The 13,091-nt window shown below is 48.3% G+C and overlaps 1 protein-coding gene across 20 annotated transcripts in view; it reads left to right on the forward strand.

The window, feature by feature from the left end:
• TTC7B (tetratricopeptide repeat domain 7B) overlaps positions 1 to 13,091 on the forward strand; it is a 272,932-nt gene that overhangs the window by 17,537 nt on the left and 242,304 nt on the right. For all 20 annotated transcript variants that reach the window (XM_086319126.1, XM_086319129.1, XM_086319125.1 and 17 more), the window contains exon 2: positions 11,742 to 11,896. In XM_086319126.1, coding sequence (XP_086175252.1) covers positions 11,742 to 11,896 — 155 coding nt within the window. The remainder of the gene's footprint in view (positions 1 to 11,741; positions 11,897 to 13,091) is intronic.

Below are 13,091 nucleotides of genomic sequence, written 5' to 3' on the forward strand. Positions count from 1 at the left end.
AGATGGAAGGGTAAATTTTGTCCATCTTGTCCGTAAGGGAAAGTCTGTTTTTAACATTTTGATCCTCCTTTATTCTGTATTTAATTCTTTAATCCAGTGGGAATTAATTTTCTTGTGTGTCCCGAGGTAGCTTTCTCCCTTGTGCATCATCGCCCTGGTGTGTAGTGGGACACACGGTTGGGCCATGACCACTGGGTCAGGGCCGTCTGTTTCTTTTGTCGATAGTGGATTCTGATCGGGAAGCCGTGGGTCCTTGGCCAGCACCCAGGAGCCTCCTCCATCACTAGGACTGAGCCTTGCAGCCTCTGGCCTCATAATTTCTGCATAACATCTCCAGCATGAGCTGGTTGATACTTGTAAAATTTCTGCCTTCCTCATGGGGAGAGTGAGGGGCAAGAAGTCACCTTTTTGAAAGGCAAGCCAAGAAAACTTAAATTTGCCCAGGAGATAAATTATAACCTGGAAATTTAAAAAATTTCAAGATGGTTTTGTAGCCGCCGTGCTATCTTTCAAATTGAATTTTTCTCTTTGTCCAGAATGTGCAGCTCCTTCTAGAACTGAGGAACTGATCCTCGCCTACCTAACAGGAGACCCCCTCCCCACCACCCACCCATTCTCCCCTCCCTTCATGGTTCAGCTCTTGGAGTTTCCCCAAGCAGCTGGGCTGTGTCGCACCTTTGCATGTTCTGTTCCTTCTGCCCAGAACGCCTTTCCACACATTTTCCTCCTTGCAAATAAATGCCCGTAACACGCTTGGTGAAGGCTTTGTCTCCTCCTCCACCCAGCCAGGGCTATACACGTCTTTGTTGGAACCCACTCCTCTGTCCATGGGATTCTCCAGGCAAGAATACTGGAGTGGGTTGCCAGGCCCTCCTCCAGGGGACCTTCCTGACCCAGGGGTTGAACCCTCATCTCTTATGTCTCCTGCATTGGCAGGCGGGTTCTTTACCACTAGCGCCACCTGGAAAGCCTGAAATGAGGGACACGGTCTTGTAACCCTAAGGACAGCCTCTTCTCTCAGCTAAACCCCTGCCTGGGCCCCTCCCCACTGCTCTGGAGCGCAGGGCTCTCTTCACGTCTTGCATCGAGACTCTGGGGACTTGCCCCAGCGTCAGGAGATCAGTGAACACCAAGGACGCAGACCCTACCCAGTACTGGGGACTAGTTTTTACCCCTTCAGCTGTGCAGCTCTTTGTTTACAGAAACATTTTTGCAAGCCTAGGAAGTAAAAGGGACTTCCCCAGTGGTTCAGTGGGTAAAGAATCTGCCTGCAATGGGATTCCATCCCTGGGTCGGGAAGATCCCCTGGAGGAGGAGAGGGCAACCCACTCCAGTATTCTTGCCTGAAAAATCCCATGGACAGATTACAGCCTGGTGGGCTAGAGTCCAGAGAGTTGCAGAGTCCGACACGACTGAGCAACTAAGCGAGCACAAGCACAGGGAAGTCAAGACCCACGAAACAGGAGAGGTGAAGAATCAAGGCGCTCTACCAAAGCCCTCAGCTGGCTTCTGTGGAGTTCTGTTTAGAAAGCAGTCATCTTGGGGATGGATGTGGCCAAGTTTTCTCAGATAATGGTTCTCAACGGAAAGCCTGTTCTGTGTTTGGGAGATCTAGCTGGGATACAAGTCTGGCCACTGTAACAAAGGTCAGAGTAACAGTGACTGGAGCAGAACAAGGCGAAAGTTAATGTTTCTCTCTTGTGTCCCAGCTGGTCGTGAGCAGTGTCCAGGGCTCGGTGGCTGCTCGTGGGTGTCGGAGACCAAGGCTTCCTGTGCCTTGCCGTCACCACCCACAGAAGCTGGCTCCGCCTGGTGCTCTGGGCAGGTGCCCGTCTCCCTTCCGAGCAGCTGGTGGGGGTGCAGCGGGCATAGACGCAAGCTCGTCCCCTCTTGGGCCCGGCCGTGATGCTCGCGTGTCCTGGCAGCTGTCACTGCCCACGCGGCAGCTCCCTGCAGCCCGGGAGGCTGTGTGCACTGGTGAGCCCGGGGCACTCTGATCTAAAGGAAGCAGGGGAGGCCAAGTATTCCGGGGTGCCTGGCAGACGCTGCCAAAGGCAGGGACAGGCCGACCCCGAGGGGGCGCTCCACACGCCTCTGCCGTTACTGAGTTACTTCACTTACTGCGGGTTCTTCAGGCCTCCCCGTGCGGTCCAGGAGAGGCCGGGCAGCCGGGGAGGCTCGGGCGGGGCCTTGGAGGAGGTCAGCGGGGACGAGGCGCCGCCAGCGCGTCCTCAGCACCCAGAGCCCCCGAAGGCCTGAGGACCGAACCTGGCGGGCCGTGGGGAGAACGTGCCAGGGCCGTGTCCCAGGCTGAAAGGTTTGGACATCACCCGCGGTGGCGGGGCTGGGGAGCGGGGACCGGGAGGCACTGAGTTCTGAGCCCAGCTGGTCTCCTCACACCACCCGGGTCTCTGGGCACTTTGCTCAAGGCAAAGGCAGCTGGCCTGCGCGCCTGTCTTAGGCAGGCTGTCCCCGCGCCTGGCCTGTCCTCCTCCTCTTGTCCGCCAGCCCGGGCCGCTCCTCCTCCGAGGCCCAGCTGAGCGCGGTGGCCCTCCAGGCCGCAGCCGCTGCTCCTGAGCGCTCATCGGCTCCATCCTGCAGCCCTGCTGCGGTCGCAGAGTGGCCTTCTCATCCAGGGGGGAAGCAGATGCTTCGAGAAGTGAGCTAACGTGCCCCGGCCCCGCACCTAGAAAGAGGCGCAGGGGGCCGCGGTGGCGCAGGGGGCCGCAGTCTCTTGTCCGGTCTGCTCTCTGGCCCGGGGATTCCGCTCTGTGTGCTGTTTCCAGAGGCCGGCGGAGGGCAGCGGCAGGGGGTGAGGCTGGTGGTGAGGAGCAGGGTGGAGCGGTGCAGCGAGAGGGTCCTCGACTTACCTGTCAGAGCCTTTCTTAGAATTACCATCCCCCCACTGCTGAGATTAAATCCAGGGCCAAAGTCACAGGGTGACACACGGATTTAAATATAGGACTCTGAACCCCATTTTACTTTTTTAGTTCTTAGAAACTTAAAGTATGCAGTAAAGAAATTCAATGTATACTGAATGCTTTTACCTCTCAGAAATAATTGCTATTAATATCCTGACATATATATTTTTTCTATAGTTTATATAAGAGTTCATTTTTTCTAAAATAGGAAATGATTCTGCTCAATAGAATTCAAACTTTAAAGATGAGAGCTTAAAAATTATTTCAAATGTTATCATTCAGAGATTCCTCTCATTCACTCCAGTGATAATCACTCTAGACATCTCTCTAGGGACATAGACGGATTTAAAGAGGAGCAGACATCCTTGTATAAGCAGTGCTTATTACTCCTGTTCAGTACAGTAGCCAATAGCCACATGTGGCTGCTTGACTTCTTGAATCATGGGAGGTGTGAATCAAGATGTGCTACAAGTACAAAGAACAGACTGGATTTAGAAAAATTAACATGAAAAACGATGTAAAAATATCTCAACTTAAAAATACTGATTACTTGTTAAATTGATAATATTTGAGATATATTGAGTTGAACAAAATATATTATTAAAATTAACTTCACTCGTTTCTTTTTCTCTTTTAATACAGCTACTACACATTTTAAAGTAACATGCAGCTTGCACATGTTTCTGTTGGATAGCAGTGCTCTGTTTAGAAAATAAACTAGTAATAAGCATTCATACTGCACCGAAATGCAGTACTTCGATGCAGTCTCAAAAACGACAGAATGATCTCTGTTCGTTTCCAAGGCAAACCATTCAATATCACAGTAATCCAAGTCTATGCCTCAACCAGTAACACTGAAGAAGCTGAAGTTGCACAGTTCTATGAAGACCTACAAGAACTTTTAGAACTAACACCCAAAAAAGATGTCCTTTTCATTATAGGGGACTGGAATGCAAAAGTAGGAAGTCAAGAAACACCTGGAGTAACAGGCAAATTTGGCCTTGGAATACGGAATGAGGTAGGGCAAAGACTAATAGAGTTTTGCCAAGAGAACACACTGGTCATAGCAAACACCCTCTTTCAACAACACAAGAGAAGACTCTACACGTGGACATCACCAGATGGTTAACACCGAAATCAGATTGATTATATTCTTTGCAGCCAAAGATCGAGAGGCTCTATACAGTCAGCAAAAACAAGACCAGGAGCTGACTGTGGCTCAGATCATGAACTCCTTATTGCCAAATTCAGACTTAAATTGAAGAAAGTAGGGAAAACCACTAGACCATTCAGGTATGACCTAAATCAAATCCCTTATGATTATACAGTGGAAGTGAGAAATAGATTTAAGGGACTAGATCTGATAGATAGAGTGCCTGATGAACTATGGACAGAGGTTTATGACATTGTACAGGAGACAGGGATCAAGACCATCCCCATGGAAAAGAAATGCAAAACAGCAAAATGGCTGTCTGGGGAGGCCTTACAAATAGCTGTGAAAAGAAGAAAAGCGAAAGCAAAGGAGAAAAGGAAAGATATAAGCATCTGAATGCAGAGTTCCAAAGAATAGCAAGGAGAGATAAGAAAGCCTTCCTCAGCAACCAATGCAAAGAAATAGAGGAAAACAACAGAATGGGAAAGACTAGAGATCTCTTCAAGAAAATTAGAGATACCAAGGGAACATTTCATGCAAAGATGAGCTCGATAAAGGACAGAAAGGGTATGGACCTAACAGAAGCAGAAGATATTAAGAAGAGGTGGCAAGAATACACAGAAGAACTGTACAAAAAAGATCTTCATGACCAAGATAATCACGATGGTGTGATCACTCACCTAGAGCCAAATATCCTGGAATGTGAAGTCAAGTGGGCCTTAGAAAGCATCACTATGAACAAAGCTAGTGGAGGTGATGAAATTCCAGTTGAGCTACTTCATATCCTGGAAGATGATGCTGTGAAAGTGCTGCACTCAATATGCCAGCAAATTTGGAAAACTCAGCAGTGGCCACAGGACTGGAAAAGGTCAGTTTTCATTCCAATCCCAAAGAAAGGCAATGCCAAAGAATGCTCAAACTACCACACAGTTGCACTCATCTCACACGCTAGTAAAGTAATGCTCAAAATTCTCCAAGCTAGGCTTCAGCAATACATGAACCATGAACTTCCAGATGTTCAAGCTGGTTTGAGAAAAGGCAGAGGAAGCAGCAATCAAATTACCAACATCCACTGGATCATGGAAAAAGCAAGAGAGTTCCAGAAATACATCTATTTCTGCTTTATTGACTATGCTAAAGCCTTTGACTGCGTGGATAATAATAATAAACTGTGGAAAATTCTTCCAGAGATGGGAATACCAGACCACAGGACCTGCCTCTTGAGAAACCTTTATGCAGGTCAGGAAGCAACAGTTAGAACTGGACATGGAACAACAGACTGGTTCCAAATAGGAAAAGGAGTACATCAAGGCTGTATATTGTCACCCTGCTTATTTAACTTCTATGCACAGTACATCATGAGAAACGCTGGGTTGGAAGAAGCACAAGCTGGAATCAAGATTGCCAGGAGAAATATCAATAACCTCAGATATGCAGATGACACCACCCTTATGGCAGAAAGTGAAGAGGAACTAAAAAGCCTCTTGATGAAAGTGAAAGAGGAGAGTGAAAAAGTTGGCTTAAAGGTCAACATTCAGAAAACTAAGATCATGGCATGTGGTCCCATCACTTCATGGCAAATAGATGGGGAAACAGTGGAAACAGTGTCAGACTTTATTTTTGGGGGCTCCAAAATCACTGCAGATGGTGACTGCAGCCATGAAATTAAAAGATGCTTACTCCTTGGAAGAAAAGTTATAACCAACCTAGATAGCATATTCAAAAGCAGAGACATCACTTTGCCAACAAAGGTCTGTCCAGTCAGGCTATGGTTTTTCCAGTGGTCATGTATGGATGTGAGAGTTGGACTGTGAAGAAAGCTGAGCGCCAAAGAACTGATGCTTTTGAACTGTGGTGCTGGAGAAGACTCTTGAGAGTCCCTTGGACTGCAAGGAGATCCAACCCGTCCATCCTAAAGGAGATTAGTCCTGGGTGTTCTTTGGAAGGAATGATGCTAAAGCTGAAATTCCCATACTTGGCCACCTGATGTGAAGAGTTGACTCATTGGAAAAGACTCTGATGCTGGGAGGGATTGGGGGCAGGAGGAGAAGGGGACGAGAGAGGATGAGATGACTGGGTGGCATCACCGACTCAATGGACATGAGTTTGAGTGAACTCCAGAAGTTGGTGATGGCCAGGGAGGCCTGGCGTGCTGCAGTTCATGGGTCCGCAAAGAGTCAGACACGACTGAGTGACTGAACTGACTGACTGACTGAAGCATTCGTGGAAAGAACAAACTGAATCTGAAGGAACTGTAGGGCTCCATATAAATGCTTCACCTCGTGACATCAGTTCCGAAAAAAGTGAAGTCGCTCAGTTGTGTCCAACTCTTTGTGACCCCATGGGCTGTAGCCTACCAGGCTTCTCCATCCATGGGATTTTCCAGGCAAGAATACTGGAGTGGTTTGCCATTTCCTTCTCCAGGGGATCTTCCTGACCCAGGGATTGAACCTGGGTCTCCTGCATTGCAGGCAGACTCTTTACCCTCAGAGCTACCAGGAAAGCCCCTAAAGAGTCCAGTAAAGCTTTAACAAGTTTGATGTTGGGACTTCCCTGGCAGTCGAGCAGTTAAGACTCCATGCTTCCACTGCAAGAGCTGCCATTTCGAACCCTGGTCAGGGAATTAAGTTCCTGCTTGCTGAGTGGTCCAGCCAAAATGAGGAAAAAAATTAATTAAATAAAAGAGATCCTTGATACCATAAAAAAATATCAGAGTCATGGTTTTTTTTTTCTTTAACATATATTGAGTTTGAAAAATGAGGGCGTGGCCCCCTGAGGTTCCTCCCAGTTTCTGAGATACAGAGTTTGCATCGTATTAGCTTATAATAGCCGTGTTCTGTCCCGTGATTCTCGCAGGCCGTCAGTATTTCTGCATGTGAAGCTCTGGTGCTCACCCTCAGGCCTCTCCCTGCCCGTCCTTCACCCCCGAGTCCGGGTTCTTTCTCAGGAAGCTCACACTTCCCGGAGGAAGCGCCGTTGCTCCGGTTCTGGCTGCTCCGTGTCCCGGGCTCCGCTCTGTGCCCCGGGCCCCGTGCGCACACGGCCTCACGGTCCTGGCGTTGTCGCAGCCCCGGGGCCTGCCTGGTGTCCTGCACAACTCTCAGGCAATTGCTTTCTCTTCTCAGACAACTGGATGATACTGTGTTCAACAGCCTACTCAGCCCTGTTTGGTGTTGCTTGACTCCTCCCAGGCCCTCGGTCTAGTCTCTAGAATCAGCTCCCCAGTGCAAGACAGAGGCGCTGCTGAGAACTAGCGATTCAGCAGCTTTGGGTCACTGACCAGAGGACTTGGAAAGGCTCTCGTTACAGCTCGTAGACCCAATTCTCCAAATCTCAGTGGTCTTCTGTGATATATATGTATATATTTTTTGGTTAATTTTTGTTGTTCCTCAGTTGCTAAGTGGTGTCCAACTCTTTGCCACTCCATGGACTGTACCTACCAGGCTCCCCTGTCCTTCACTGTCTCCCAGGGTGTGCTCAGATTCATGTCTGTTGAACTGGTGGCCATCCAACCATCTCATCCTTTGCTGCCCTCTTCTCCTTTTACCTTCAGTCTTTCCCAGCATCAGGGTCTTTTCCAATGAGTTGATCTTCGCATCAAGTGGTCAAAGTATTGGAGCTTCAGCTTCAGCATCAGTCTTTCCAATGAATATTCAAGACTGATTTCCTTTAGGATGGACTGGTTGGATCTCCTGGCAGTCCAAGGGACTCTCAAGAGTCTTCTCCAACACCACAGTTCAAAAGCATCAATTCTTTGGTGCTCAGCTTTCTTTATGGTCCAACTCTCACATCCATACATGACCACTGGAAAAACTATAGCCTTAACTAGACGGATCTTTGTCGGCAAAGTAATGTCTCTGCTTTTTAATATGCTGTCTAGGTTGGTCATAGCTTTCCTTCCAAGGAGCAAGCGTCTTTTAATTTCATGGCTGCAGTCATCATCTGCAGTGATTTTGGAGCCCCAAAAAATAAAGTCTGACACTGTTTCCACTGTTTCCCCATCTATTTCCCATGAAGTGGTGGGACCACATGCCATGATCTTCGTTTTCTGAATGTTGAGCTTTAAGCCAACTTTTTCACTCTCCTCTTTCACTTTCATCAAAAGGCTTTTGAGTTCCTCTTCACTTTCTGCCATAAGGGTGGTGTCATCTGCATATCTGAGGTTATTGATATTGCTCCCAGCAGTCTTGATTCCAGCTTGTGCTTCTTCCAACCCAGCGTTTCTCATGATGTACTGTGCATAGAAGTTAAATAAGCAGGGTGACAATATACAGCCTTGACGGACTCCTTTTCCTATTTGGAACCAGTCTGTTGTTCCATGTCCAGTTCTAACTATTGCTTCCTGACCTGCATAAAGGTTTCTCAAGAGGCAGGTCCTGTGGTCTGGTATTCCCATCTCTGGAAGAATTTTCCACAGTTTGTTCTGATCCACACAGTCAAAGGCTTTAGCATAGTCAATGAAGCAGAAGTAAATGTTTTTCTGGAATTCCTTTGCTTTCTCTGTGATCCAACAAATGGTGGCAATTTGATCTCTGATTCCACTGCCTTTTCTAAATCCAGCTTCTACATTTGGAAGTTCTCAGTTCACATATTGCTAAAGCTGGGCTTGAAGGACTTTTAGCATGATCTTGCTAGCGTGTGAAATGAGCACAATTGTACAATAGTTTGAGAATTCTTTGGCATTGCCTTTCTTTGGGATTGGAATGAAAACTGACTTTTTCCAGTTCTGTGGCCATTGCTGAGTTTTCCAAATTTGTTGACATATTGAGTTGCAGCACTTTAATAGCATCATCTTTTAGGATTTTAGATAACTCAGCTGAAATTCCATTGTCTCCACTAACTTTGTTAGTTGTGATGCTTCCTGAGGCCCACTTGGCTTCACGCTCCAGGATGTCTGGTTCTAGGTGAGTGACCACACCATTGTGGTTATTGGGGTCGTTAAGACCATTACTGTACAGTTCTGTGTATTCTTGCCCCTTCTTCTCTTCTTAATTTCTCCTGCTTGTATTAGGTCCTAACCATTTCTGTCCTTTATTGAGCCCATCCTTGAATGAAATGTTCCCTTGGTATCTCTAATTTTCTTGAAGAGGTCTCTCAGTTCAGTTCAGTTCAGTCCAGTCGCTCAGTTGTGTCTGACTCTTTGTGAGCCCATGAATCGCAGGACGCCAGGCCTCCCTGTCCATCACCAACTCCCGGAGTTTGCTCAAACTCATGTCCATCGATTTGGTGATGCCATCCAGCCATCTCATCCTCTGTCGTCCCCTTCTCCTCCTGCCCCCAATCCCTCCCAGCATCAGAGTCTTTTCCAATGAGTCTCTAGTCTTTCCCATTCTTCTGTTTTCCTCTATTTCTTTGCATTGTTCACCTGAGAAGTCTTTCTTACCTTTCTTTGTTATTCTCTGGATTCAGGGGGGTGGGGCGTATCTTTCCTTTTTCCTTTGCCTTTTGCTCCTCTTTTCTTAGCTATTTGTAAGGCCTCCTCAGACAACCACTTTGCCTTCTTGCATTTCCTTTTCTTGAATGGTTTTGGTCTCTCCCTCTTGTACAAGGTATGCACCTCTGTCCATAGTTCTTCAGGCACTCTGTCTACCAGACCTTATCCCTTGAATCTATTCATCACCTCCACAAATTATAAGGGATTTGATTTAGGTCATACCTGAATGGCTTAATGGTCTTCCTACTTTCTTCAATTTAAGCCTGAATTTTGCAGTAAGGAGCTCATGATCTGAGCTACAGTCAGCCCCTGGTCTTATTTTTGCTGACTGTACAGAGCTTCTCTATCTTTAGCTGCAAAGAATATAATCGATCTGATTTCAGTATTGACCATTTGGTGATGTCCATGTGTAGAGTCCTCTTTTGTGTTGTTGGAAAAAGGTGTTTGCTATGACCAGTGAGTTCTCTTGACAAAACTCTGTTAGCCTTTGCCCTGCTTCATTCTGTACTCTAAGGCCAAACTTGCCTGTTGCTCCAGGTATCTCTTGACTTCCTACTTTTGCATTCCGGTTCCCTGTGATGTAAAGAACATCTTTTTCTGGTGTTCTAGAAGGTTTTGTAGGTCTTTGTAGAACTGGTCAACTTCAGCTTCTTTGGCTAGTGGTTGGGCCTTAGACTTGGATTACTGTGATGTTGAATGATGTGCCTTGGAAACAAACCAAGATCATCTTGTCGTTTTTGAGATTGCACCCAAGTACTGCATTTCAGAGTCTGTTGTTGACTAAAAGGGCTACTGCATTTCTTCCCAGGGACTCTTGCCCAGGGTAGTAGATATAAGGGTCACCTGAATTAAATTCGCCCATTCCTGTCCATTTTAGTTCACCTTTTCCTAAGGTGTCTACATTCGCTCTTGTCATCTCCTGCTTGACCATGTCCGATTTGCCTCGATTCACGGACCTAACATTCCAGGTTCCTATGCAATATTGTTCTTTACAGCACTGGACTTTAGTTTCACCAGCAGACACATCCACAACTGTGCATCATTTCTGCTGTGGCCGAGCCGCTTCGTTCTTTCTGAGACTTTTTCTCCACTCTTCCCCAGGAGCATATTGGACACCTTCTGACCTGGGGGATCATCTTCCGGGTGTCGTATCTTTTTGCTTTTTCATACTGTTCATGAGGTTCTTGAGGCAGGAATGCTGGAGTGGTTTGCCGTTTCCTCCTCCACGGACCACACTTTGTCAGAACTTTCCACCATGACCTGTCCGTGTTGGGTAGCCCTGGATGGCATGGCTCGTAGCTCCATGAGTCACATAAGCCCCTTTGTCAGCAAGGCTGTGATCTGTGAAAGAGAACTCCTGTCATGGGTTTTAGCTTGAGGCATATTTTCCTAGGCCTTTAAAAAATGCATTTATATTTTAATACAATTATGTTCTGTTCCATCACAGAAAAAAATAGACCATGTTCAGGCTGGGGTATGAATTGTTCTGGGTGTTCTCAGAACAATCTGGATGTGTGGATTCCAAAGAGCTGCTCTCAGAGTGAGGTTTTTATTCTAATTAACAAGCCAACAGCAACAGTAACAAAGTTAGAAGTGTAAGTGATACACTCTTGGAGGAGAACCTTTATATACACATTCCCAGATATCATGTCCGTAGAGCTTTGACTTTTAGGCAGAAACAGACTGCATGTGTTCAGGTCATTTTCATACAAACTTGTTATAAAGTGTTGCGTACACAAGACATTCTACCAGTTCATGTCCACATATAAGGCTATAGACCGCAAAAGAGCTAGAAGATTTCACTGCATTGTCTTTGGAAAATAGAGTATTGGGTCTTGTGTGTCTTGGTAAGATCGTACTGAATAAATCATAAGACAACTTTGTGTTTCCTACTGATCTTGAGCTCTCTCCATGTTAACATGTATCCGTCTTTTGGTTGGATGGCATCACCGAGTCGATGGACATGAGTCTGAGCAAACTCCGGGAGGTGGTGATGGACAGGGAGGCCTGCGGCGCTGCAGTGCATGGGGTCACAAAGAGTCAGACACGACTGAGCGACTGAGCAGCAACAGCAAATCTTTCTAGAGCAGCAAATACAGGCCGAGGAATGAGTGCTTGAGCTGCATCCTCCGGAAGCTTTACTAATTAAGAGGACTCACTGTGAGATGGTCCCAGAGACTCCCCACACGCAGACCGCCCTCGCCCCATTCACCCTCTTCTGTGTTCTTCGTAGATGACATGGCAGAGCTCCTCCTCGGGGAGGCCAAGCTGGAGCAGTACCTGAAGGAACACCCCCTGCGGCAGGGCGCCAGCCCCCGAGGCCCCCGGCCCCAGCTGACGGAGGTCCGCAAGCATCTGACTGCCGCCCTGGACCGAGGGAACCTCAAGGTACCGGGCCCTGGGGGCGGGGGGCCGGGCCGGGGAGGGGCCCGTGGCCGGGGAGGGCGTCCCACACGCGGCGTGGGAGCCGCTCTGCCCCCCGTGCTTCCCTTCTCGGGAGGGGACTCGGCGCGGGGCTTCCAGACCAGCAGCTTCTCTCCCAGGAGACCCCCGAGGCCACGTTCTCCTGAGAAATGGCACTGCTGTCCCCAGGGGTCTGGAATGAAGCTGTCAGGTGCGGCCCGGAGCTCAGCCTGGCTTTGTCCCACCGACAGCGGAGGAGCTAGTCCCGCGGTTCCTTAGCGCACGATCCCCGCCCGAAGTCTGCAGCCCAGCGTCCCGGGCGGCCGGGCCGAGCTGTGGGGGACCCGGCGGGAGCCCCCTCTGCCCGCCCCCTAGTGCTTGAGGGGCTGCCCTGTGTTCATCCGCCCCGTCTCTGGGTCTCCTCTGCGTCCCCTCTCACGAGGCTCTCCTGTTGGAAGCCTTTCATCTCGCCTCACCCCCGGCCCCCTTCCCCTTCCCCAGCCCAGCCTGCCCTGCGGTCAGCGTTGACACCTCTGACTTCTGTCCTTCTTCCTTCCTCCCTTCCTGCACTTCCCTTCAGATTTAGGGACTCTTGTCTCCATGTTGGTTGTTCTTCACGAAGGTGGTTCTGGTGACTCCGATGGGCCTAGTGGCTCTGGTGGGTCTAGTTAGAGGGAACGGTGCAGCACTCAGGAGTCTTTCTGGGAGTGGGGGTGCGCCTGCTGCTGTGGGCGGGGTGGGGGCCCCAACTAGGCTCTGTCCCACTTCCAACCCCCCTCATTTCGTCTGGAAAACTTTTTGTTTCACCGGTCCTCTTCAGCCCTCACAATCCAGTGTGACAGCAAGAATATTGAATTTCGACTTAGATTTCTGAGTTTGCTTTCCAGCGTGGAGTCACAGGCTATGTGATCTTGGGAAGCTGTTTAACCTCTTTGAGCTTCACATTTCTCTCCTGTAAGCCCACTTAGCTCAAGTTGTTTTGAGTTTCAGGTGTACAAATTCTTTCACAATTGAATAGCTTTAGATACATGTCAGCTTTTGCTATTTTCCTGGTTCTGCCTATACAATTTTTCTCCCATTGCCAAAAGTGGGGCTTCCCCAATGGTTCAGCAGATAAAGAATCTGCCTGCCATGCTGGAGACACTGAAAACGCAGGATCGATCTCTGGGACAGGAAGATG

The sequence above is a fragment of the Bos grunniens genome, chromosome 10, assembly GCF_055505025.1.
Source record: "Bos grunniens cultivar Pamir isolate PY7600 chromosome 10, Bosgru_T2T1.0, whole genome shotgun sequence".
NCBI lineage: Eukaryota > Metazoa > Chordata > Mammalia > Artiodactyla > Bovidae > Bos > Bos grunniens.